The 22,877-nt window shown below is 42.8% G+C and overlaps 1 protein-coding gene across 1 annotated transcript in view; it reads left to right on the top strand.

Annotated features, from left to right (window-relative positions):
- The window catches only part of csmd1a (CUB and Sushi multiple domains 1a), a 406,871-nt gene that overhangs the window by 303,968 nt on the left and 80,026 nt on the right, over positions 1-22,877 (top strand). The window contains 1 exon segment of the mRNA XM_073834675.1: positions 22,756-22,872. Within this exon segment, the coding sequence (XP_073690776.1) occupies positions 22,756-22,872 (117 nt within the window).

The raw sequence follows: 22,877 nt of genomic DNA, 5'->3' as shown, positions 1-22,877 counted from the left end.
TCGCAAATGGATCTAACAGCGGGCTTGGAGACGGGCGAGTCCCTATCTTCAGCTTCACCTGTTAGATCCATCGCCCACTCTCTGGGATCGGAAGCCCGCTTTGCGGTTTCTTCCCCCCGGGAAGAGGGCGCGGCGCTTCTCTTATCTTCCTCTGAGGAGGTTGATGTAGAGGGCGTCGGTGAGGATTCACCCCCTCACTCTCCCCAGTACGAGGAGCTTTTAGAGGTGGTCACTCGTGCCGTAGCCACATTAAATCTAGAGTGGCCGGCCGAGAGACAGACCGAACCGCAGCGAAGCAAGTTGGATGAACGCTTCCTGCGGTCTCGGCCACCACCTCTGCGCAGGAGCCTTCCGTTTTTCCCAGACCTCCACACCGAGGTGTCGAGGTCCTGGGGAAAACCTTATTCCTCGCGGCTCTACAGCCCTTCTGCTGCACACTATTCCAATGTAGTGGGGCTGTCAGAGCATGCGTATACGGCGATGCCCCGGGTTGAGCAGACGCTTGTGGGCTATCTCTCCCCCGAGGCGGCATCGTTGTTGAAGGCTCCAGCGCTGCCCTCCAGAGCTCTGAAAACCACCTCAGCTCTGGTGGGCAAAGGGTATGCGGCGGCGGGTCAGGCTGGTGCGTGTCTGCACACCATGGCGGTGTTACAGGCGTACCAAGCCGACCTGCTTAAGGAGTTGGATTCAGGTGAAGGGGCTCAGCCTGACGACCGCTGATTTGTCTCTCCGCGCCACCAAAGAGACCGCCCGTGCTATTGGCAGGTCAATGGCAGCAATGGTGGCCGCGGAGAGGCATTTGTGGTTGACCTTGTCCAGTATTAAGGAAAAGGACAAGGTCTTCCTCATGGACGCCCCGCTCGTGTCTTCGGGCCTGTTCGGCGAAGCAGTCGATTCTGTCGTCGACAGGCACCAGGAGGCACGTCGTCAAGCGGCGGCGTTCCAGCGGTTCCTCCCCCGCCGTACTCCAACTCCAGGGGCTGCAACCTCACAGCAGCCCCAGCCGCATACCAGCCCCTCGTACCGGGAGGCTCAGAAACAGAGCCGCGGGTCTCGGCGACGCTCTAAGCCGGGCTCTTCTAAGCCCAAGACAGATCTGAGGGTCGTCTTGCAGGCTAAGAAGGGCTCGGCTAAACGGCCCTGACGGGTATGTAGGGCCATTGGGGACAGTCCCCTCCGGGGAAGAGCGGATAACATCTCATCATACGGTGCCCGTTTCTCCTCGGTGTCCCCAGGGGTTTGTCTTGCCAACCCTGCCACCTATGGTGCTTCAGGGCGCAGCAGATCCCAGCGAGCGCATCTCTCGGCTACCGCCCGTTACCGTAGCGGTACCGGGAAGCTCGCGACCTCTAAGGAGGTCCCCTCTACAGCTGACTGGGTGTTTTCCTGCCGGTCCGCCGCTTCAGGACCCCGTGTCAGCTGTCTCTCAAACACCAGAGGTCAGCCTCGAGAGGCTGATTCCCTTAGTAGACTTTCTGGCAGCGTGGAAACTTCTGCCGAATGTCTCTCAATGGGTCCTGCGTACTGTAGAAAGAGGGTACCGCATTCAGTTCGGTGCTCCTCTTCCCTGTTTCAGCGGAGTATTTCCCACTATCGTGGGTTCTCAGCAGGCTCTGGTTATGGAAAAAGAAGTAAACACTCTTCTGGGGAAGGAGGCCATCGAGGTGGTCCCTACTCACGAGCAAGAGTCCGGGTTCTACAGCCGGTACTTCACAGTTCCCAAAAAGGATGGGGGCCTCAGGCCCATCCTAGACCTGCGGGTTCTAAATCGGTCAGTCATGCGTCTCAAGTTCAAGATGTTGACTATCAAGCAGGTTGTGTCACAGATTCAGTCCGAGGACTGGTTTGTGAACATAGACCTGAAAGACGCATACTTTCATGTCTCCATCCTTCCTCAACACAGGAAGTTCCTGAGGTTTGCTTTCAGGGGCAAAGCATACCAATATCGGGTTCTTCCCTTCGGCCTTGCACTCTCACCCCGCACTTTCACGAAGTGTGTGGATGCAGCTCTGGCTCCGCTGCGACTCCAGGGCATCCGCATACTCAACTACATCGACGACTGGCTTATTCTGGCCCAGTCCGAACAGTTGGCAGTTCAACATCGAGGTGTTGTTCTGGCACACATGAAAGAGTTGGGGTTAAGACTAAACGCCAAGAAGAGTGTGCTTTCTCCAGCACAGAGGACCACTTATCTTGGTGTAATTTGGGATTCCTCCACGATGCGGGCACGTATGTCCCCCACTCGTGTAGAGTCGATTCTCAAACAAGTTTCGAGAGTGAAAGAGGGCCGGTCACACACTGTCAAGCAGTTCCAGAAACTGCTGGGTCTCATGGCAGCTGCGTCCAACGTGATTCCTTTTGGCCTGTTGTACATGAGACCCCCTACAGTGGTGGCTCAAAACGAAGGGGTTTTCCCCGAGGGGAAACCCTTTTCGCATGATCAAGGTCACGCGGCGATGCTTTCGTGCCTTGGACATGTGGAGAAATCCTTGGTTTTTAAAGCTGGGCCCGGTGTTGGGAGCTCCTTGTCGCCGCGTCACGCTTGCGACGGATGCATCCCTCACCGGTTGGGGAGCAGTCATGAGTGGCCGCTCCGCCCACGGTCTTTGGAGGGGCCATCATCTCACATGGCACATCAATTGCCTGGAGATGTTGGCTGTGTTTCAGGCTCTGAGACACTTCCTCCCAGACCTAAGAGGCCACCACGTGTTGGTGCGCACCGACAACACAGCGGTGGTCTCTTATATCAACCACCAAGGAGGTCTGCGTTCGCGCCCCTTGTACAAGCTGGCGCACCAGATACTTGTGTGGTCCCAGGGGAAACTCCTCTCGCTGAGAGCTGTTCACATCCCTGGGCGTCTAAACACGGGAGCAGACATCCTGTCGAGGCAGGGGCCGAGGCCCGGGAATGGATGCTTCATCCCTTTGTGGTGAAGCAGATCTGGAAGGTAGATCTGGAAGCTCCTCTTGGACTAGATGCCATGGTACAGACGTGGCCGAGGCTGCGTCTGTACGCCTTCCCCCCGATTGCTCTGCTCCCGGGAGTTCTGGCGAGAGTGCGCCGGGACGGGGTTCGTCTACTCTTGGTAGCCCCGAACTGGCCGGGTCGAGTTTGGTTCTCGGACCTGATTTCCCTCCTAGACAGGTCCCCCTGGGAGATTCCGGTCAGGAGGGATCTCCTCTCACAGGTGGGAGGTCACATCCTCCACCCCCGCCCGGAGCTGTGGAAATTATGGGTGTGGCCCCTGAGGGGGCACAGCTCATAGCTTCCGGTCTCTCAACCGAGGTTGTTGAGACCATTCTCCAGTCCAGAGCTCCCTCAACGAGGAAACTGCACGCCTTGAAGTGGGGACTCTTCACTTCTTGGTGCGGAGACCGCCAGTTTGACCCAGTTAACTGCCCAGTTGGTACAGTGCTGGAGTTCTTACAGGCCCGTCTCTCCGCCGGGTTGACCCACTCCACCATGAAGGTTTACGTGGCGGCCATAGCTGCTTACCACGCCCCTCTGGGTGGCACTTCAGTGGGAAGACACCCATTAGTTACACGTTTCCTCCGCGGTGCACTGAGGTTGAGGCCTCCAGTACGCTCTCGTGTCCCTACGTGGGACCTGGCTGTGGTGCTTGAGGCTCTTTCTAAGCCTCCTTTCGAACCTCTAGAAGAGATCTCGGATCGTCTCCTCACTCTTAAGACCTCCTTCCTTCTAGCTATAACCTCTCTTAAGAGGGTTGGGGACCTTCAAGCCCTCTCAGTGGCTCCCTCGTTCCTCGAGTTTGCGCTGGGTATGGCCAAAGCTTTTCTGTATCCCAGAATGGGATACCTCCCTAAGGTCCCCACCATTGCACCACAGCCTGTTGTACTGCAGGGGTTTCATCCTCCTCCCTTCCGGGAGTACGGCCAACAGAAGCTTAACTGTGTGTGTCCAGTGCGAGCACTGGACGCATACGTCCACAGAACTGCCCTGTGGAGGAAGGCTGACCAACTTCTGGTCTGCTACGGCCCTCCGAGGAGAGGCCGACCTGCGACCAAGCCTTCCATAAGCCGGTGGATTGTGGATGCCATTTCCCTTTCATATGAGTCCTCTGGTCTCCTCTCACCATTGGGAGTCAAGGCTCACTCTACTCGCGGTATGTCTGCCTCTAAAGCCTTCCTTTCGGGTCTTTCCATCCAAGATGTCTGCAACGCTGCGGGTTGGTCCACGCCCCTTTCTTTCTCCCGTTTCTACGGGCTAGATCTTCCAGCCACTCCTGGCTCCTTTGTCCTCTCGCCCTGATCAGCAGGGACATCCTCAGTATGGCGGCGTGGGCATTCTCATTCCCAAAGCGTTTCGACGCAGCGTAAGTTCCTGGAAGGGAACGTCTCAGGTTACGTATGTAACCCTAGTTCCCTGAAGGGAACGAGACGCTGCGTCTCGAGGCCATACTTCCGGCATCCCTGCGGCGCTTGCTGTCTCCAGAAAGCTAGCGCTGCTCTCACCGTACGTGCTTTTAAGCTTCCTGGTCGGTGACGTCATCACGTACGTGACGTCTCGCGATTCCATTGGACTGATTGTACACGTGATTCAGAGCGTGGTCACGCTGGAGGCGTTCCCAAAGCGTTTCGACGCAGCGTCTCGTTCCCTTCAGGGAACTAGGGTTACATACGTAACCTGAGACGTTCACATCAGAGACGGTTGCTTGGGGAAGGCAGCATGTAGTTGTAGTTCTGCTACTGATATTTCTGATAATGGAGTCACCCACTATCAGAGTCCTGGGCTCGGGTGTGCTCTGAGCTGAGTGCCGCTGTCTGCTCGAACTTGCACGCCTGTTTGTAGCGATGTTAGCGGCAGGCTGATACGATCCATGTTCAGTCACATTTGGGGATTCCTCACCCACATTCAATAATGCTTCAAATCTGTTTTCAAGCAGTATAGGGGGTGGTAAAACACCAGTTTTTGCAAGCATTGTCATAGCTGTATCTGGAGTAGAGGATGATATCGCAGCAATACGAGATACTCTTGACAGTCTAATGTCTCGAGTGCCTTTGGGTCTCGCTCCCTGTTTGTGCCATCGATTTGTGTGTCGATCAGTTTTGGCTTGTTCCTCTACACTTATAAACTGTCGATATTGACTAGATTCACAGGACTCACCGGCTGTATGCTGAGGGGGTCCGTGATGATGATCTTCTGTGTGTTCCGCCTGTTTTGGAAGTCCAGCAAGTAACTTTGTTTCTAAAACCACGATCCTTTGTAGAAGTCTGTGGCAGTTTGTGCAGCAAGTAGATTCCAGAAGAGGCATTTTTCTTTCTTGTCTGTTGAAAGTAGGCAGCTGTGTTTTCCCGTCTCCGGGAATGTAAGCTGCTGGCACTGGGAGGCAAAAAGTCTCCTTTTTCGTAATGTTTGTATCAAAAATGTGTTGTCAGAGCACTGTGCTGATATGCTGAAGTTAAAATCTTAAAAAAATATGAGAAAATCTTAGAAAAATATGAGAAAAGTTCATAAACAGGGAGCAAAGCGCGGAGCAGTAAGCAAAAGCGTCCGAACAGTGGCTTATAGGACAAGGCAAGTTTCAGCGGATATCAAACATGTTTGATATTTTGAACCAATTTTATAATACATATTGTTTTTTATTTCATTGTTTTCATGGGTCAGCAACAAGGCGCACGTTAACTTACTTTAAGGTCTGGTAGTGTATGAGTTGGTAAGTGTATGATGCCTAGTGTCTGTTTGGATTTTAAAAGTCTTAAGTCCAGCCTTTAAAAGCTAAATCTATAAAATATATCATATATCATAACTTCATAATTGTAAATTAGTATATACACAACCGATTTTCATGACAACAACAGTCACCCATTATTATTATTGCAGTAAATATATCAGCCTTAAATGATAAATAGTAGTCCTATGCCTGATATATAAAAAGCCGGAGGCTCTGGAAAAAAAAAAAAGGTAGAGCAAACAGAATCACAATTTAATATGTCAATGTTTGTAAATGATTTCCTTGATCTTTTGGCTATCATGAGAAAAAGCTGTAAAGCAAACCACAGAAGAAGAAAAAATCTTTCCTTGTCCTTTTCCTTATCTGCTTTTTTACTATTACCCACATAAAAATGGCTGTCTAGGGACATAAACAAGATGGCCACCAAATTAAATGACCTGCCTTAAAGGCACTTCGACAGAATCTGCACCTGCAAAACTTCTCAGATTTTCAAAGAGATAAATAGAAAAATAAATTCATCTAACAGCAGCATGTAGCAACATTGTAGAAACCACTCAGAACACCCTAACAACTGCCCAGCAACCACAGAAGCTTTTAGTAACCACCTGGCAAAACTTCAAATCTCTGTTCAAAATGCTGCTTATTTGCAACTGCTCTCAACTTTACCGCATCACTGCACATACCCCCATAACACAATGATCTGCAGCGACGGGAAGTCATTTATTTTCTATGAGCAACAGCAACCATAGCTGTCACTCATTGAAAATGAATGATTTCCAGTTGCTGCAAATCACTGTATACAACTTTTTTGGGGGGGTAAATACCCTAGCAAATACAAGAACATCCTTAGAAACACACTGGCAACTATCTAGCAAAGCTACAACAACTGCCTAGAGCACCCTATCAGCCACCTACCTTTTCCTAGCAACACCAGAGCAACCATATAGCAACATTCTATAAACCACCAAGTACACCCTAACAACAACTAGCAACCACTCAAAACACACCGCTTCAAACTTCACATCTGCCGACACAAATCTGCTAAGACCCGACTGAGAACAGACTTCTACTCGACAGTCAAAGTGGTATAGGGTGACGACAGTATGGACTTGGAGGAAGACCACGAGGGTTTAGGATGCGATTTGGGACAGGGCCTTTGCTAGTTTTTGGCCCCAGAGATTCTGAAAAATTGATTGCCGGAAAAATCAGTTAATGGCGGGGAAACGTGTGTCATAAATGATGGATAATTCAAAGGCAGGAAAGGAGTAAAGGAAATTTATTTTAGTATAAGATGTGAATTTTACCAACTAGCATGTTATTTAGTTTCTTATATTTATTTTACAATTTAGTTTTCAATTAAACCTGGACAAGCACTGTGTCGGAGGGATGACACGGAGACGTGGATCAAAGCAACAGTCTTTAATAAATATAAAACAAGGGGTAATCCACACTAGGAGTGACTGTGACTAAGGGTGGGGGGGGGGTTGATTCTCATAAGAATCGCGATTCAGTCTTCTAGTTAGTCACATCGATTTACAAATAATAAAAAAAAGATTTTCTAGTTAATGTAATAATAATAATAGCATAATGTTGTTGGAATAAACAGCAACAGCAATGAAGGACAAAAAACAAATACATCCTGTCCCATTTTCAGCGAGTGCAAGTGTTGGAAAAAATATTATATTAATTATTGATATTTTGTTATTATGGAAAGTAGACGGAAAGGGACAGAAAATGAACAAGGCGTTCTAGGGAGCCACTAAAGGTACATGGTTAGCCGTGCTAGCAGTAGCCTGTTACATTAGAGTACATAATATACATTTCACACATAAACAGAGAAAGGAGAGATGACTGATAGGACGATGGCGAATGAACTGCAGATACTGAGCACCACTGACAAACATCTAATTTTGTAAAATATATGTTAAGTAGGCCTACAGCCGCTCCGTGTGATCGCAAATCTCAAAAGTGAAAGTAAAACTCAAGCATGCGTTTTTAATGCCCTGCATATTATAAATGGCTCCCTGATGCCCCCAATTTATATACAATATAATTCTCGTATAAAATGTAATTTCCTTTCTGAACATGGAATGATCAGATTCGGAAACATTCCTAATGGGAATTGTAAAATATTTTTGATTTATTAGGAAGTTATTAGTTAATAGAAAACACTGATTTCTTGAGACAGAGTCCATACAATAGACTGTTGTGTTTTTAAAATACTGGTGCATTTAATGTCCAGTGTGCACAAAAAAAAATTATGAAAAATTGTGAATCGTGATTAAAAAACGTGAATTGATTTTAAATCAAATTGTGACCCCAAGAATCGATTTGAATCGAAGACTTAGCAGACTGGGGCTTAAGTACATGGGTAAACAAGGACAGTTAACAAGACACACCTGAACCAAATGACATAATAAACTAAAGACAGAAACCTGGTCACACAGAACACATGGGGAGAAAAACATACACAAACAGTCCAGCGGTGTGACAGTTCGGGCCCCTCCTGGAAGGCGCATCCTGGCGCCGCAGGAACAACAAAGGGAGGGATGGAGGGGAACTCAGGAGGTGGTTCGGATGGAGGACGGACACCGAAGGATGGAAAACAGAGTCCAGGGTGGAGTGGACAGAGGGGGGAGCCAGGGAGGAGACAGGAGGGACTTGATGCAGGAGGAGCCAGGCGGGACCCAGGCCACAGCCATGAAGGCGACCCACGGTGGAGCCGATGGAGGGAGGAGCCATGGTGGAGGAAGGGTTGCTGATGGAGGGGGGCCAACCGTCGGTGGAGGAGGAACCTGAGGCAGAGACAGGCAGCTGATGAGCCAGGGTGATGAGTAGGATCTGGAGGGCGATAGTGGAACAGATGGCTCAGGCGACCAAGGCGGAGGCAGGGATCTGGAAAGGCACGGTGGAGCCGGAGTGACAGAGGACCGAGGTGGAGCTGAAGGGAAGGAGGAGCCTGACAGAACCGGAGGGACGAGGAACAGCAGGAGTGGAGTCCCGAGGCGACGGATGGACGACGACTGACCAAGGCAGATCCGGAGGGATGAGGGAGCCTGGCGGAACTGGTGGACTGACGGGCCATGGCAGAGAGGAGGGAGCTTAGAGCCATTGGGAGCCGCTGGGTCGACGGGCCGAGGCAGAGTTCAGGACTCAGAGGCTGGAGGCGGAGACAGGGGATCCTCCAGCCATGATGCCGATGGAGACTGGCAGACCCACGGTGATCCCACCACACAGATGGGCTGAGGGTGAGCAGAGGGGCTGCTAGGCAACAGCAGTGGAAGAAGCAGGAGCGGGAGGGTGGGTAGTCACAGGCCCGGTTCTACGGGGGTGCTAGAGGGTGCTAAACACCCTTAAACAAAATCAATAGCACCCTCAGTTAAAGCTGTAATAATGGCATTTTATTGCAGATTTAGCTTACAATCCAATGCATTATGGTTTGCGCTCTGCAGGTCGGTTTCTGTTTCAACGTGTTTTTGCTGCATTGAGCAATGTAGCCAATCACGCACATATCTGTTGATTTCTGTTGAGGTTTGAGTTTTTGTTGAGGTAACGTTATTGTGTTCATTCATCAACGTAGACGTGATGTAAAGAAGAGAGATTCGAACTGCATTGTTTATAACGTAGCCTATCTTTGTGAGATTGCACTATATATATATATATATATATATATATATATATATATATATATATATATATATATATAGGTATAGGGTTAGAGTACTTTCACTAATTTAAAAAGCACCCTCATTGATTAAGTTCTAGAGCCAGGCCTGAATAGTCATTTGTAAGCCTCCGGGCTCTCAAAGACAGGGGAACGTCGGGGCTGGCAGACAGTTCAGGGCTGGTAAGTCCAAGGAGAATGGAAGAAGAATGGGCATGTCCACAAATATATCCGCCTCCAAAGGTCCCCAGAGTCCAGGGGACGCTCACCCTCAGCCGTGATGCAATGGGCGGGGCTTCTTTACAAGGTCTCGTGCTCCTTTGCGTAGTCCACCAGCGCAGGCTCAGTTGCCTGCTCTCGTACCTGGTCAGACATCTTGTGAGGCTCAGGGCCAATCCTCAGCTGTCGCTCCTGTTGGCAATGGCTTGTCAGAGATGGTGGGCTGGACTCTATTCTGGATCAAGGACAATTAACAAGATACAGAAAGTAAGTCACGCAGATCACATGGGGAGAAAAACACACACAAACAGGTATGACAAGTGCTGACAGTCAGAGTTATTCAAAGCTTATTGAAATTTAAAGCATGTTATCATTCAATCATCAACAATAACCTAACAGTACTAAATGTATCTTTCTCACGTGTTCTGCATTGTCCCGCAAAAGAGCAATAACGAAGTGGTCCCCCGAATCTAGCAACTGCCCCCAACACCCTAGCAACTATTAGGTGTGCTTTTCCCATACAACAATGTAACTCGTTGCTTAACCACCATAGTATGGTGGATTGTGAGAGAAATTCACTAGCTAGTCACAACTGTTTCCCGAAACCACAGTAACGAGCTTGCACATCTATCATTTAAACCACGTTTGTTTAACAATGTAAGACTGTCCTTAATGAAGTCATGCACAGATGGTGGAGGAAACAACTTCTGCTAATTCATTGATTAAATATCAGTGTTCATTTTGACAGCAAATTTTGATTTGGTTTTAGTCAAAGTCTTTGGACTAAAATGCCATTTTTTTTTTCGTGTTGCTAGTTTCATTGTTATGTATCAAGATGAACACCAGTAGTTTTATTTTTTATTTTTTATTTTTTATCTAAGGCATGTTTATAAAAGCTACTTAAATGTCCTAATTGGACTATGGCCTAAAACTGGCTTAACATAAACCCTGTGTATGAAACCTGGCCTATATGTTCAGAGAAAAGTTATTTATTGTGCTTTTAAGATGTAACTGGTTTGTTTACACGAATATTGAATTTGAAATTGTGTGTGTATTTCTCCATTAAGATGCGAAAGAGAACTGAATTCAGTAGTTGTGCGGTGTTTGAGAGGCACTCTTTCATGTTGTCATGCTTTATGCTTTCATGTTGTTTTATGAGCTTTGCAGCAAGTGGATCTTATTGTTCTACTGTGAAAAAATGTTGACAAATTATGACAAATATTTTTTTGTCAACAAATTTAACATTGTTAGGTATCACAGTTCATATCAGGTATTACAGTCCATTTTCTCAAACAACAGAAAGCCATTTATTTTTATTATGTTAACATGCAGTATGGAATTGCTGCACAGTTTACTCCCATATACATACATGCGGTTCATTCAGTCACCAGCTTTTACATAATTTCTCAGAGATGCAGCTTTAATGAACAAGGCATCCTACGAAGTACTACTTCACTATTTCTGTTTCCTATAATTTTGCTTTATTTTTATGTTTGAATCATTGCAGGTTCCCTCTCACTTCATATTCTGAATTTCTCTTATGTGCACTCCTCAAAAACAGCACTGATTGTTGCCATGGTGAAATATATAGAATCAAATTTGCATATATTGACATGGAATCAAGGACATAAAATGCATAGAATCTAAAGCGAGCAATGCTTTAGGGAGACACACCCCAGATCATCTTAGCAACTTTTAGTCAACTGTTCCTCCAAAATTATATTATGTCATATGCTCTTCTGAGAGTGCACTGCTCTGTGGCTCCTCTGAGTGAAGGTCTTGTGGCGGATATGCAGATCAGGATGAGCAGGACTAGGAAGACTCGGTTTGAATGTTAAGGTCCTCTCTCCGAAAGACTGCAAGCATGGAAATGGCCTCTATGTGCAATTGTCATGAGCATCAGTCCGGCATCAGCTGTCTGATGAAATGGCACAGCGTTTTATGCATTAGTGGCTCATGCAGGGTTAATGGGGTTTCATCAGAACACTCCAATAACTCCACTAACAGCCAATAATCCTGCCTTTCCCAAGTACAATTCTGCTTCTTTAACAGTTACTGCTTGCAGAATGGACACTTCTAAATGAGAGAATTGATTTTAATATTGTTAGTGACAGCTTAACAAGTAAATTCTGTGACTATACGTTGGAAAAGTCGTTGAGCAGGCACTGACTGCTTGGCTTTTTTTGTTGTTCTTGTTGTTTTTTTAGTAATTTCCATAGTATCGTTTAGAATACTGATGTGGCTCAGAGCCACGTCCTCAAGCTTTTAGACAAAACTCATTAGAAAGAGGTGAGATCCCTTTAAATAATGAAGGATTTTCCTCTCTTTCTTTGGTTCTCTCACCCAAACAGATCTTTTATTCGTTTCCATAGTAACTAAAAGACTGTCTCAGTACTGTTGAATGAGGACTCTTCCCTGGCTGTAAATAGTGAGAGGGTGTGGGGATTGGGAGCACGGTGGGATAGCGCCTCTCAGAGGCTGTACGGATACACGGTTGCTTCTAATCTGTCGAAGCCTCCTTTTCATGTATGCATGATTTTGCACAGCTATGTTCAAGCATCAGATTTGCGAGTGAAGATTGGGTCGGTCAGGTGGCAGCCACAGCTGTTGTCTTCAAGCTTATGTGAGGCAGGAACACATGGGCTGCTACATTTAGCCACGCATGCAGTCTGGGCACAACAGAGCGCTGCTAACAACATCTAATGAGCTGCCGTCTTAGAAAAGATACAGTTATCCTGCAGTGACCTGTTCTTAGGTAGGCTAATGCGTGTTTTGATGTCATGCGCTCTTTGTTTAGCAGTTTGGGGCTTTCAGTGGGTGTTTACAGAACATAAAAAGATAAAAGATAGGAATCCAAGAATAAATATGGCTGAATTGTGTGCACATAGGTTGCTACAAGGTTTTGATCGTTCTCTCTTTGATGATTCAAATCTTCTTTTTTTTTTTTTTTTTTTGATGTCCTTCTGCAAAGGTGTTGTCTTATTCTTGAAAATCATTGCACCAATATTTTTAAGCTGCATTGATCTGGTTTGCTGTCAACCAAAACAGTTGTTCATGTTTATTTGTAAATCAATAACTGAATATGCAAACCAAATTATTCTGTAATACTTGTGACCAGTTATTTAGACAAGCCAGCTAAGTCATTTTCAGTCAACTGTTCTCTGCCGTAAAAGGGGTGTACTTTGCTAGTTTTCTCTACATAATCCGTTCACAATCTAAGAAAAGTTTTGTTTGTCTAAGAGGACCAAAAGTCCATATATACAAAAAAATATGCTAGTAAATCTGCTAAATGTGTGCGAGACATTGGTATGATTAACAGTAATATCCGGCTGAAACATTTGACAAGCTGATGTCAAAAAAAGAGCTGTGCATTAAATGATTCAGACTAAATTCAGAGTAACAAATCTACAGCAGTAACAAGTCTGTGTTGGTTAAATGTAGGCTATTTAATAGCTTTTACAGTCCAAGATAAAGCTTAAAATATGTAGTTATTAAATGATATAAAACATTTCAAATTCATATCAATTCATATTGAGTGCATTATTTAATTCTTATACCATTAATATTTAACTTGTTTAATTTGTAGTGAACTATATATAAGTATTTAAATAATTTACCCTTATAGGCTGTTTGTGTCTGAGCTATTTATTTATTTTAATGACTTTCTGCACTTGCTATACTATATACTTCAGTGTGGTAAAAGTACTACAATTTATTATACAAGTAATTTTATAATAAATTAATAACCAAGATGTCTTGAAAAAACTAGGGAGTTGGAAGTATCGCTAGCTAGCTAACCTTAGCTTAAACACGTTATAATAGTGTTTAGCTGTCAGCATTTATATGTACAACTATGCAGGTACTCTCCTGGGATTACCAGGCTCGGCATTTAAACTATATGTTGTTAAAAAATATGAAACTGAATGTTCATACACTACTATTATTTATGATGTTGCAAGTATTATTTTTCTCAGTTTCTGTTAAGAACGTGGCAGTAGAGGAGTCTCAAGAATGTCTACATATATATAGCTCATATAAAATAAGCTTCAGCCGAATTTTCAGGCTGGCTTATTATTATGCGGAAGTTCTAAAAATCACTCTGCGCATATGGTCAATTGGTCCCCAAAATAAAGTGTGACCTCATATATTTTAGAGAGGGAAGTATGACAAGATGGTGGCTGTCGGGGTATAATAGTGATTTTAACCCTGTACCTAATTACTTTGTCTACTACTATGACCTATTAAATTTGTTATTTGCAGGTGCAAAAGGGGAAAAGGGATATTCACGGCCTGTCGCACACACATAAAAAAAGACGGAAAGAAAGAAACCCCAGACAGTCAGGCCTGAAAAATGTATATTTCCAAAAACCTGAAATTTTCTTCCATCTCAGTGTGAAATTGCAGGTTTCTAAAGGCAAATCTTCCAACAAAAGGCAAAGTGTGTGTGCGTGTGTGCGTGTGTGTGTGTGTGTGTGTGTGTGTGTGTGTTTGCCTATGCCCACTTGCACACAAACATGCACAACTGTGTGTGTGTGTAGCTCTAGACAGTCTTCTCATGGTGAGTGTGAAGGGAAGGTGATGTGATCAAAGCTACAGGAGCGAGTTTGATATGCAGAAAACGGGGAGCCTCAGCTGCATTCTGACACCAGCTTTTCATGAGCTCACAGAAGCATTGTGAGGCAGATGAAGCAACAGACCTGTGGGTGCCAAAGCCCAGAGGCTTTAGCATGGGACTGATGCGCGAGGAATCTCAATTGAAGATCATTGTTACTGAGACCTGAGGGATGAAAGGAACACAGCCAGAGCAGAGAGATCACAGGTGGCGTGGACTGCGATTTTGGAAGGCCAGGTTACTCGTTGGCATGGAGATAAAGGCAAATACAAGTTGAGTTATGCCAGGGTTTAGGTACACAGAGAACTTTAGTTCTAACCTCATTCTCTTTCGCTGTTTGTCAGATTTAGTGGCTCTCGGGAAGGGTGTTTCACAAATAACATTTGATGTAATTAGATTTCTTTTTGGTGAGGATTTTCTAAATTAAAATTAAGATAACACTTTAGTTTAGTTGCTTAATAGCAATGTTTATTACTATGTTTTACATTCCCCAATCCTACCCTATACCTAAACTTAACAACTACCTTACTAACTAAAATTAGGAGTTTATTGAGATAAAAGTCATAGTTAATAGCTAGTAATAGTGAGAAGTCCCCAAACTAAAGTCTGACCAAAATGAATTGTATTTTGTGTGTGTGTGTGTGTGTGTGTGTGTGTGTGTGTGGGGCTTAAAATGTATCTAGATCCAAAGTCCCTTTAGGACAAGTCATTTCACTCAGCCACCATCTTTGAAACGCCTCTCGGGCATGCAAGTGCAGCTTTCATATCTTTGAATGGGCAAATTTTCCAAAACTGTTCACTAAATTTAATATTTGAAAACACTACTGACATTTGCTCATAAAACTTGCTTCTTATGTTCAAATAATGTAAAAAAAAAAAAAAAAAAAAAGCTTGTTTTTGATGCTAGGCCAGCCAATCCGCATGCGCAGTGCCTGTATCTATAAGAACCGGAACTAAATACCATAATTTCATTAACTGATATAATGCTAATATACCAAACTGCTGAAGTACTGAAATCTGTTTAGTAAGCTTTGTAGTACACTGTTAACCACCAAAAGCAGGTTGTGATGAGAAAGTTGCATGATGAACCAAAGCCCATTACAAGCAGCCTTTAAATACTAACATCTATAGAAGGCGCACAGAGTCATTCACAGAAACACCGTCATAGTAACAAACGTAAAACTAAAATAATGCAATAAACATTAATTAAACAACATTAAATGTAACATACATCCCTAATGTACATAACTGATTAGAAAGAAAATGGTAGAAACATCAAATATGAAATGTAACACATGAAATTCTGGGAATGACAATTTATGGTTATTCACTGTAAATTATACATTCTTTTTCCACTACTAAAAACTGTATACTACCTAAAATTACAATACAGTTGAAATGTAATGTAATATCCAAATCAGTTTTCACTGTATATATTAGGGGAACTTACCAGTAACCAATTAATACATTTTTATTGTAGCATTTTTACAGCCTTTTGTCGTTAAAATCTGTCATTTTTTACAGTGTATAGTCGTGGCCAAAAGTTTTGAGAATTACATAAATATTGAAAATTGGAAAAGTTGCTGCTTAAGTTTTTATAATAGCAATTTGCATATACTCCAGAATGTTATGAGGAGTGATCAGATGAATTGCATAGTCCTTCGTTGCCATGAAAATTAAATTAATCCCGAAAAAAAAACTTTCCACTGCATTGTTAAGAAGGCTTCAGGGCGTCCAAGAAAGTCCGGCAAGCGCCAGGATCGTCTCCTAAAGAGGATTCAGCTGCGGGATCGGAGTGCCACCAGTGCAGAGCTTGCTCAGGAATGGCAGCAGGCAGGTGTGAGCACATCTGCACGCACAGTGAGGCCAAGACTTTTGGAAGATGGCCTGGTGTCAAGAAGGGCAGCAAAGAAGCCACTTCTCTCCTAAAAAAACATCAGGGACAGATTGATCTTCTGCAAAAAGTATGGCGAATGGACTGCTGAGGACTGGGGCAAAGTCATATTCTCCGATGAAGCCTCTTTCCGATTGTTTGGGGCATCTGGAAAAAGGCTTGTCCGGAGAAGAAAAGGTGAGCGCTACCATCAGTCCTGTGTCATGCCAACAGTAAAGCACCATTCATGTGTTGGGTTGCTTCTAGGGCTGTAACGATACGAGATATGAAACCGAAATCGCGACACTCAGATCCACGATCCTGTGTCGCGGTGTGATAACGGAGAATCGCGACACACCCCGTGACTACCTTTCCAATCATGTGACGCCTGCCTGCAAAAGTTGAGCTAGTTGAAAAAGAACGTGAGGAAACATGGCAACCAACCCAGAGATTGTGGACCCTCCCTCCTCATTTAAGTCAGCAGTATGGCAACATTTTGGAGCTGTATGATCCATAAAATACGGAGAAAGGCTATTAATAAAGAAAAAGAATCCAGAAAATGCGTGTAGTACAGCCTGCGCAGTAAAAATACAATTATGTGTAAAATGTCATAGTAAACTGTGTCTGACATGAAAACCACGCTAGTCATTGTCCCATAAAATGACAAATAGCAAATAACATATAGTATTTTCTTTACGTTTCATTTATTTTGTTTTTGTAAAGTAAAATGAGACCTTGTTGTTTGCAATACGTTTACCCCGAGACTGCGTCGCGAACACCAGCTCGACCGCAAAACACTTTCACTATGAGAGAAAGCGGCAGCCGCTCAGAGATTCCACCGCTTGACACGTCCCATGTGAAATGGCTTTTAAACGGTCTTCAGACAGAGCGCGAATACAAACACGGGACCGTATGAGAGCAGCGTCAGCGTGTACCGGATTGAGTCCAAAGAGCAAATCCCGTGCGTGTCACCCACACTGCACCTGACAGATAAATATTATTCCACCGTTACGTCAGTTTTAGCGGTTCACCCGTCGGGTAGGACTCTGTTTCACACACACACACATAGAATCTTGCATCGCTAGCAGGTTTAAAGAATTTGACATCTTGACAATTTTATCACTATCATGTTAAATTAAAAAAAAAAAATTCAGTGACAGACAGACCTTATCAGTTGTTAATTTTAATACAGAAGGTTTTTATTAAACCTTAAAATGTGACCTTGTATGTAAAACTGATTGAAATTGAAATTGAAATTTGTTTATTTTTTTTAAATAAATATGTTGTTTGATTTTCAGTTTCATGTTTTAATTTTTGTTTAAAATATCGTGATACATATCGTATCATGAACCCAATATTGGGATACGTACCGTATCGTGACCTAGGCATATCGTTACACCCCTAGTTGCTTCTCATCCAAGGGAGTGGGTTCACTCACAATTTTGCCCAAAAACACAGCCATGTGAATAAAGAATGGTACCAAAACACCCTCCAACAGCAACTTCTTCCAACAATCCAACAACAGTTTGGTGAAGAACAATGCATTTTCCAGCACGATGGAGCACCGTGCCATAAGGCAAAAGTGATAACTAAGTGGCTCGGGGACCAAAACGTTGACATTTTGGGTCCATGGCCTGGAAACTCCCCAGCTCTTAATCCCATTGAGAACTTGTGGTCAATCCTCAAGAGGCGGGTGGACAAACAAAACCCCACTAATTCTGACAAACTCCAAGAAGTGATTATGAAAGAATGGGTTGCTATCAGTCAGGATTTGGCCCAGAAGTTGATTGAGAGCATGCCCAGTCCAATTGCAGAGGTCCTGAAAAAGAAGGGCCAACACTGCAAATACTGACTCTTTGCATAAATGTCATGTAATTGTCGATAAAAGCCTTTGAAACGTATGAAGTGCTTGTAATTATATTTCAGTACATCACAGAAACAACTGAAACACAGATCTAAAAGCAGTTTAGCAGCAAACTTTGTGAAAACTAATATTTGTGTCATTCTCAAAACTTTTGGCCACGACTGTACATATTAAAGTGTGGAGGTGTTTTTTTTTTCCTTCTCATTCGAAAAAGCCATTTAACTCAGATATTCAGCATTAGGAAGAAAATATGATTGCAATTTCCATTTCATGTTGACTTTGTTTCCTACAAGAATCAGTTTCTTTCAAAGAATGAATGGTAAGAAAACAATAGTTAACATGTTGCTTTCTATCCACCTTTTTTTTCAACCAATGATAAGCTATTTCCTGTGAATGTGTGGTATTTCTGATCTATTAGCTGCTATCCACCTTAATTTTTCCATAAGAGCAGGCATTCATTTGTACATTTTATGGGTCTGGCTTCCGGTCTTATCTGCGTCCAGCCATTTTTAGCTGTACAGAATAGCTAATTTTGCTGCAAAATATTGCAAACTGGTGTGTCTTACCATATAATTTTATTGTATTATCTTAATTGTGAACTCACTGGTTCGTAGTGCAAACAGTTTTACTACTTTCTGCATTGTTATTGTTCTCATTATTTCCCTTTATAGCGACTAATGATGTTCTCATTATTTCCCTATATAGCGACTAATAATGAACAAGCTTACTTCCGCATTGAAGAATAGGGTGGATAGGTAAATAACTAGAATAACAAAGTGCAGTAAACAATATAATTATTTGTGCTACTATTGTGCTTACGATTTTGATAATGTATTAAAATAGTTTAATAACAATTACCAGTTAATGGCAGTATCACCATTTTAATTATTTACTAAAGACATGGCGTGAAAAATTAGTGATGAAAAGATGTGGACACAGTCATTTTTGCTGCTGAACTTATTGCAAAAGCATTTGTAGGAGCTTGCCTATTAGACGCAAAATTTATGGAAGGAGAGTATATGAATCACACATCATGATTCACTAAGGTTTGTGCTAGTGAGTGTACTGGTATTTGCAGCATTGTTTATCACCCCAAAAAAAGCATGTCTTAACCAATTTTGCACTTGGCATGGCTGTAATTGTTGCTGCACGGAAGAAGTGCTGCAGAGAACAGAGAGCGTGTAGTTGAAGGAGAGTATTTTATTTTGGCAGCGGCAATTTGCAATAGAAGCGATTTACACAGTGAAAACAGCAGGATTTCCTTAGTGATATGGTATATACACTAAGTGCAAACAGCTGTAGATTATATTTACACTATGTTAAAATAGCCAGATTTTCTGCTATTTATACTAGTAATGGCAATTATCTGCACCTCAGTATTGTAGTACATTATAAAACGGTATGCAATAATAACATATTTGTAACGCAAAGTCAGGACAACTGAGGTGTGGATCCAAATGCTGGGCTATATTCAGAAACGTAGTCGAAACAGGCAGGGTCAGTTACAGCAAACAGAAACATCCAAGATAATGCAAAAGACTAATCTGATGAACAGGCGAGTGTCAGGGCAGGCAGCGAAAGATCATAAAACTAGGAAACAGTCCAAGGTACACAAGGAAACACAAAAACACAGGAAACACAGGAACAGGAAACATTGCAGGCTAACAACAACTAGGAATGAGAGTGAGCAACTTATGCTGCATTCACGCTATATCATAATTACCGTAATTTCGAGATGACAACACGTGACATTCTACTCGAAGCTGTTCACGTTCAGCGCTTTTTACAAGTTTGAATCTTATAATTACAGGAATTCCAATATGGTGTGAACGCAACTTTATATACTAGACGAGGAGAACACATGACAAAACCCAACCAATGAGAACAAGACATATGCAACCAAGGAACCAATCAAAAATGACATATGTAACCAATCAGAACGTAACACACAGACAAGGGTTACACATGACAAGATTACATGAGGGGCAAGTGACACATGAAATGGAGTCCAGAAAATGATAGCCAGAGTCCGGGCAAATGTAACATATTGAGTGCAAATTATAATTTTAATTCAAATTATTAAATAGATGCCACCTTATTGGGACAATAAAGCCCTCCCTACACCTACCCTAATCCTATTATTTTAAACTTTTTGATTATTTCCTTTTTTTTTTCATTTTGATAGTAAATGCTTTTCTGATGTGATGTATTACAAAAATGGAGAAAGAAAGTTCAGCAAAAGGCGGATTTGAACTCGGATTGATCAAGTTAAAAAGACTATGGCGTGCACTTTACTATCTACGCCATTGGAGCTGTTGTTTAACAATCGTCTTTTGTAGTATTGCCTAGCCCAATCACACATTGGTGGGCAGAGTCAGTGTAAATACATTCTGCCAAAAAGGTGGGCTATTGGTGTAAGTACACACTTTGGTTTTTTTTTCACAATATTAATATTATATTGTTTTATTTTTTTCAGTAGATCAGCCGCCAAACTTTTCACTTTCTTGGATTTTTTCTTGCACTAATTTAGTAAATATGGGCCCAAGTTTGGCACCTTTAAATTAATAATGGCCGTGTCCAATCCAACCAAAGTGATGAAATTAGCAGGATTGCATGGGTTCTGGGCCCTCTGCATAGCTCTACAAATCCATGGCCTCTTGCGTGTTCATTTATTATATATTTTGGCTAATTTATTATAATTTCAGCTGACAATAAGAGGTTGGCAAGTCTCTTCTGCATTAATAATTGCCCCCCCCCCCAAGTTTTAAGTCAGTGCAGTGAAAAGTGTCTGCAAATTTCACATAGGCCTGGTAATTAATAGCTATTTATTTTGCTATTTTGTTTTATTATTTGAATACTAGTTTCTTAACGTCCAATGTGATTTCCGAATGATAAAATGACACATAAACACTTCCTGATATGACCTGTTATTGTACACATTCTGTCTGAAAAAATAAATAACTTTCGCTAGATTTTGGAACTGATACAGGGGGTGGTTAGCATTTCTCATAATCGGCCAAGCAGGCACTGTTATCGACCACAGTTATCTCTAAATGCCAAAATATGGACTGATTTCTTACAATAACTTCTAAAAGTAGAGTTCCCTAACACTGCTTATCACAGGTGGTCCATCGGTTACAAGGTCATACGCTATGGGCCAGGTGTGACAGAAGCACGGACGTTGATTAATATCTCCACAAATACTCTTCGCTGACCTTCTTAGCCTCAAATTTTTACACTTGGCACTGTCAATAATCCTCTTGGTGACCTTTGTGGTTGATTTTCGCTTGTTTTTCCTGTCATGCACAGTCAAACACCTAAGCGTTTAGCCTCTGCCCATTATAGTCCTGATAAAGAGATAACACACGCCAATGCACCAACACACAGATGATTTATAGTCTTCATTGGCTGCTCCTCCTCAATACTCCCTCTTTGCGCTCAGACCTGAATTGCGAATCAGTTTTACTAAAATACCTGTCAAAGGCTATAGCAATTCCAATAGCCTTTTCACGTGGTTTGCAAGATTACTACATTAATTGTAGGCAATTCTAGCAGCGCTACCATAAAGCTGGTTTGTGCAATCAATGTCAAGCCTAAGCAAATTAACCCTGCTTGTATTAAGGTATGTACATTTTCCAATACCTTGTTATTGACTTTCTTGCTCCAATAAATGTTTAGAAGTTAAGCGAACCGCTTGCTGCAGGATGCAATGATCTGGTGTCATTAACTTGTACGAGTCCACACAATACCTAGGCCCACTGGGCCTTAATTGTGATTACTGTTGAGTTGTTATTAGGGAGAGCTACTTCTGTCTTTGATGTGAATTATGTTTGATGTACAGTGATTTATTGTTAAAAACAGCAGTGTTTCAAAGTGTGTCAGTCAAAACTGTTTTTTTTTTTTCTTTTTTTAATTTCCTCTGGTAATTACTCCACTCATCTGTTATTCAAACAGTGCCTTCGTTTTAAATAAGGTCTGCCTTTCAGTCGTGATTTTTGCTCCCTACACTCTCAGCAGGGAATTTCTGTTGAAGCTCATTTTGCTCGGCAAAATTCATTCATTTAGAATGCCCTACAACGTCATCAGCCACAGGCAACAATTAAATCATGTAGATTAAGAGTTTCAAATATAATGACATACATAAATATACTGTAAATGCCCATACTTTCATATTAATGTATACAATACATGCAGGTGTGTTTATATATAAATTAAACTTGGATATATTTTAAAGTAGTAGATTAGCCATGCAAAGCTACATGTCCTATTCATCATGTTTATGTTTTTGTCTTTTGTCTTGTTGTTAACAGATTATAGTAACATTAGGTTACTTAGGCTATAGCTTTACCCTGGACACTTACCAAACCTCCGCCTATGAAGAGAGAAATCATTTTTTTCTCCTCTGTTTTTTTTTTTTGTTTTTGTTTTTTCAGTTTATTTTAGCCAAATGTTATGTGGTTTTATGGTAGTATGCAGTGGTTGACTCCCACTGTTCACTTTCTGTGATGAATTGGTCCATCTATGCACACTTCATTTCTATTTCTTTATGATTTGGAAGTAAATTGTATTCGAAGTGCATTATCGAGGGATTGAAATGTACCTAAAGCACATGTAAACAATGTGGACATTAAAAATAATGAAATAATGAAAAAAAAAAAAAAAATTGACTGAGCTTGTAATTTCCTGTTCTCCCCATTTTGAAATGTGGAGAGCTCCCTTAGCCTCACCGGTCATCACGTATCTAATACAGTACTAAAAATGACCTCATTACCTTGTGTCATATGGACTGAACAAGAGCAAATATGAGCCTTGTTGTTTCCCTCTTTTCAGCACCATGCGGTGGGCAGTACACTGGATCAGAGGGAGTGGTATTATCCCCAAATTACCCACTCAATTACACGACAGGCCAGACCTGCTCCTACTACATCACAGTGTCTGGAGAATTTGGTAAG

Source organism: Garra rufa, chromosome 2, assembly GCF_049309525.1.
Source record: "Garra rufa chromosome 2, GarRuf1.0, whole genome shotgun sequence".
Classification (NCBI taxonomy): Eukaryota; Metazoa; Chordata; class Actinopteri; order Cypriniformes; family Cyprinidae; genus Garra; species Garra rufa.
Note: the sequence above shows the minus strand (reverse complement) of the source record. Positions and strands in the feature narration are given on the sequence as shown.